The 4,989-nt window shown below is 36.7% G+C and overlaps 1 protein-coding gene across 1 annotated transcript; it reads left to right on the top strand.

Annotated features, from left to right (window-relative positions):
* Window positions 1-3,017: 3,017 nt before the first annotated feature.
* On the top strand, window positions 3,018-4,681 carry LOC131622672 (myb-related protein 308-like). Its single transcript, XM_058893711.1, has 3 exons — window positions 3,018-3,321; window positions 3,404-3,533; window positions 3,666-4,681. The coding sequence occupies exons 1-3, from the start codon at window positions 3,189-3,191 to the stop codon at window positions 4,453-4,455; spliced, it is 1,053 nt and encodes a 350-aa protein (XP_058749694.1). The 5' UTR covers window positions 3,018-3,188; the 3' UTR covers window positions 4,456-4,681.
* Window positions 4,682-4,989: the final 308 nt, after the last annotated feature.

The following is a 4,989-nucleotide window of genomic DNA, read 5'->3' as shown; positions in this document are numbered from 1 at the left end:
TACCCACTCATAGTGTTGATGCTGTAGAACAACCCAAGTCTAAAGATGCATGGAGTGAAGATGATAACAAGAAAAGCTTACATGATAAAAAGGCCAAAAAGATTCTAGCACCTACATTAGGAATATAAGATGAATTCTTAGGAGTTTCAAATTGAAAAACAGATAATGAAATACAGGATACATTAGAAACAACACATAAAGGTATGAGGATGTGAAAAGATCTAGAATGAACACCCTCTCCCCTGAATACAAAATATTTAGAATGTAATCGAGAGAAAAGATTTTAAATATGCAAAAGAGGTTCACCTAGGGGTGTTCATGGGTCGGTTTGGGTTGAATTTAGCCAAAACCATAACCCAACCCGTATATGGTACACTGGTTTGGGTGAGGAAAAATAACCACCCACAATATCATTGGGTTGGTTTGGGTAAACCCACAAATTTGTGGGTTGGATTGGGTTGGGTAATGGGTTACCCAATATTATTTTTCCTTATATAATTATTAATGATATGTTACATTTTTTCTTAATAAATAGTTTAACATATTAATGCTATTTTTTTAAATATCAAATGTCAAAATGTATAGTGAAATTTATTATAAACATATATTTGTAAGAACCAAAGTTACATTACAGTAAAACTTAGAATTACATAAAATACTTGCAATTTATTAGAATTAGCATCAAAATAATCAAAATGTGGCATCCTAAATAAGTAAAAATCATTACTTACTAAATAAAAGATGTTCAAAAAGTTGAAATTGAAGCAAGCAAAATTAAAAACATCAAAGTCATCACTTGTCAAATTATAAAAAAAGAGAAAAAATATAGTCACTCAATAACCCATGGGTTTTGTGGGTTGGGTGTGGGTTTACCCATAACCCAATTATTTTGAATGGGTTTTCATTTTTGAAAACCGTATTCACCCAATAACCCGACCCAACCCACTTTTTTGGATCGGTTTGGGTGGGTTATACTGGATTTATTGGGTTTATCCAACCCATGAACACCCCTAGGTTCACCCACTTGACAAACCATCTAAACATTATTGGAAAAAACTTTATAAATAGTGAATTAAAATTAAAAGTTCCAAGATCTTTGACAAAAGCATGACAACCAAAAGTGGTATCCATTTCCGATAAGAAAAGCTTCTAAACTTCCTTGTCAATTGCTATTCTTTTTTCTTCGTCAACCTTGTGTTTTCCTTGAGATGCTGGCTTGATTAAGGGGTCTGTGGTGAGGCGATGATACACCACTCTGATATCTATGCCATTGCTAGGCATATCCGAGGGCGCCTGGGTGAACATGTTCATGTTCTTCTTGAGTAGGGCGATCAAATCTTTTTCTTCAAATTCGGACAATGAAGTGTCCGACTTAGTGACTTGGTGATGTAGGGGCCAATTTGAATTTTTTTCAAATATTCAATTGGGGGTAAGCCTTTCACTTTTTGCCCCCAATCTTCGGTCCCATATTCCTGTATTGGCATCATCCATTTTAATGCGAGGGATGGCGGCCGTGGTGATGGGTTACTTTGTTACTTCCAAGCTACTTAGGTAACACTATAAGGAAATCATTTGATCCCCTCTGACCGTGCCCACACACTCATTGGGTAGTGGATATTTTAGGCTTAACTGGATGGTGGACAAGACAACCCCAAACAGATTAAGTGTAGACCTTCCTAGGATGATGTTGTAAGGAGGATGTGGTGTCTATTACAATATACTTCACGTCAATGGTTATGACACTCTCCCCTAAGAAGAATATTATTTTGAGGGTGATATGGCCATTAACCTGCACATGTTCACCCGACAAGCCGAACAGAGACCCTTAGAAATATCCAAAACTGTTGGGATTCAATTGGAGCCCCGGGAAGGCCCTCCAGAAGATGATTCTGCAGAGCTTCTAGGATCGGTTAACACTCGTTTCACATCCTAGTGGGCATGTTGAATTATGATGACCATGGGATCATTGTTGTGGGGGAGTACGTCGACCGCGTCTTCTCTTAAAAAGGTGATTCTAGGCTCATAGTCTCTACAGAAGACATTGAGAGCTTTTATGGGTGTGATGTTTGTTGTTTACACCTGTCGGGCGTATCTTCTCCGGGAGGAGTTAGATTTCTCCCATACGGAGAAACCTCCAACGATGGTGTTGGTGGTCTTTTCAAACATCCTCGTGAGAAGATGGTGAAAAAACCGCGAGTAGATGATATGTGTGGCCTAGGTTAGTTTTACTAGGGCCCCTCAATGAGCGTCAAATATACTTGCTAAAAGTACAAATGCGTGACACCCCGTAGCAAATAAGGGTTATCAGAGGCTTTAGTATTATGATATTAAGAATTAGCTCAAGTGAGTTAAGAAGTTACCATTATTATGTATTTTATGTGTTGTAGTTAGGTTGTTTTGTGCATCACGATACTGCAACCACCTTGAAAGTGGATAGTTGGTTTCCTGGAATCAAAGGAGCTTGGTTGAATCTTGTGACCGTTCGTTGATCCAATACACATTTACGCATGAATATGTGTTATGGAAGAAGACGCCAAGGGCACAAGCAAGTATTTGAAAAAGGAGCGCCCTATCTGAAAGAGGGGCGCTCGAACGAATCAAAAGATGACTTGGTAAGGACGAAAGGCTTAAGCGTATGCCTTTCGCCCCGCCTCCGACGCCTCTTCAATTATACCATTACAACCTCTATTAACATGTAACCATTGACCCATTGACCCGAATAGATCCGTTTATATGTCTATCGAACTTATTAGGTTACTCAACTTTCGAGCCGTCTATGATTTATGTCCATCCCTAACCTTGTGACCTACCCCACAAGTATGTTACTAGTTTTTCATTTAAGAGAAGAAGAAAAGAAAAAGTAAAAGAAAGAGAAGGACACTTAAATTTTCCAAAGAGGAAAAAAAAGAAAGAATTATAGAAGGTACCTTTATGACAATGACATGTCTCATGGGGCCTCACCTCCTTTTCTAAGCTGCCACTTCATTGTCCATCTTTCATACTTCATAAATATAATCTCTTTCTATCTATATCTTTCTCTTTCTCTTTCCCTCTCTCTCATATTTTACCTGTCACAGTCTTGTTCATTGCTGCACAAATTCAGCAATCTTTCTCTTTATCAGAAACTTTCGCACCTCATTGTATTTGTAAGTGAGAGAGAGGTTAGCTAAACTACAAACAAACTACAAATGGGAAGACACTCTTGCTGCTACAAACAGAAGCTCAGGAAAGGTCTATGGTCACCTGAGGAAGATGAAAAACTCTTGAACCATATTACTAACCATGGCCATGGATGTTGGAGCTCAGTTCCTAAGCAAGCAGGTATATATATCATCTATATATAATCCAAATTTCAGTATAATTCAATCTTCTTTTATCATATAATCAATGTATTTTGTCACAGGTCTTCAAAGATGTGGTAAGAGTTGTAGACTTAGATGGATTAATTACCTAAGACCTGATTTAAAAAGAGGTACATTTTCACAAGATGAAGAAAATCTCATCATTGAACTTCATTCAGTACTAGGAAATAGGTAAATCCAATCCTTCTTCTCTTCATAACATTTTTCCTTAACTTCCGTGTATGAATCAAACTCGATATATATACTTCAGAATTCGCGCACCGAGTATGGTAATATTTTGTTATTGTTATGTGTTTTGTATAGATGGTCTCAAATTGCTGCGCAGTTACCAGGAAGAACCGACAACGAAATAAAGAATCTATGGAATTCTTGCTTAAAGAAGAAACTGAAGCAAAAAGGTATAGATCCTGTGACTCATAAGCCACTTTCTGAGGTAGAGAATGGAGAAGAAGAAGATGAGAAAACCAGAAGCCAAGAGAAAGTAACAGAAATATCAGAAAGCACTTCAGGTTCTTATGAGAAGAAACAGTCTTCAATTGTTGTAAAAGCCTATGAACCTGAAATGGAAGTTGAAGGTTCTTGTTCAAACTCCAACAACTATTTGATGGGAAATTATCCTATGCAGATGAGTTTCACATCCAATGATAATCTTCCAAACAATGTTTCAAACTCTTCTTCTCACTGGTTCAACCAAACTGGACTAAAACCTTTTGATATGAACTCTGAGTTCACCTCATTTCTACCTAGTTCTTTTTGCTACAAATCATCGGTTCTCGATGTTCCGTCAGAAGATGTTTCGATTTCTTCGGATTCTTTCCATATGAAGAATAGTATGTTACCTTCTTGGGGGTTAACAGATTGTGAGACCTCTATTAAAGAGAATCAAACAGAAGAAGATGAAGCTAAGTGGAATGAGTATCTTCAAAATCCAATGCTAATGCTGCAAAATCAAGCTGCTGAGGGTTTATGCAATCAGAGAAAGGCTGCTCCAACAAATGTGAGCCATGATGATGCTTTAGAGACTATGTTGCCTCATTCAAAGCAAGAGGAATCTTCTCAATCTTATAGTATAGCTTCTTTTGGAGATGTATAGCAGGCTTTTTACATAAAGAGTGGTGTTAAAGAGGTTCAAAGAGATTTCAGATTTGTGTTCTTGATACATGTGTATGATTGTGTTACTGTTAATTACCAAAAGATTTGCTTTTTTATATAGGTTTTTCATTAGACATTTATTTCACCCTCTTCAAAATTGTGAGCCAAATAATTTGTCAGAATTGTAATAACTCTTTTTTTTTTTCATTGATGCGGTTAGGATCTCTATATCATGGACAAATCTGAAAAGTAATGTGTCTTTGTTATGGTTGATGTCTGAAATCTGACACTAACACTTGTGATTATATTTATTTTATTTATTTTTTAAAAATTATTATTGGTGTTGACGGTCATTGTAAATGTTGTGTTTTTAGTGTCTGTGCTTCATAGCTTAGAACATTACAATGGTGCATTTTCCATATGTCTATTCCATCACATATGTTTATTGGTGCATGGTAAGTATATGTTTGTTTTGACGATGACTTAAACTTGAACGTGTGTTGATTTCCAAGCTACAAATTGTCACGATGAGACA

Source organism: Vicia villosa, unplaced genomic scaffold (assembly GCF_029867415.1).
Source record: "Vicia villosa cultivar HV-30 ecotype Madison, WI unplaced genomic scaffold, Vvil1.0 ctg.000037F_1_1_3, whole genome shotgun sequence".
NCBI lineage: Eukaryota > Viridiplantae > Streptophyta > Magnoliopsida > Fabales > Fabaceae > Vicia > Vicia villosa.
This window is presented reverse-complemented; position numbering and strand designations above follow the sequence as displayed.

Coding starts and splice junctions, on each gene's coding strand:
- LOC131622672 (XM_058893711.1), top strand. CDS start 3,189: ATGGGAAGACACTCTTGCTGCTACAAACAGAAGCTCAGGAAAGGTCTA. Junction 3,322..3,403: donor CTCAGTTCCTAAGCAAGCAG/GTATATATATCA, acceptor ATTTTGTCACAG/GTCTTCAAAGATGTGGTAAG. Junction 3,534..3,665: donor CATTCAGTACTAGGAAATAG/GTAAATCCAATC, acceptor TGTTTTGTATAG/ATGGTCTCAAATTGCTGCGC.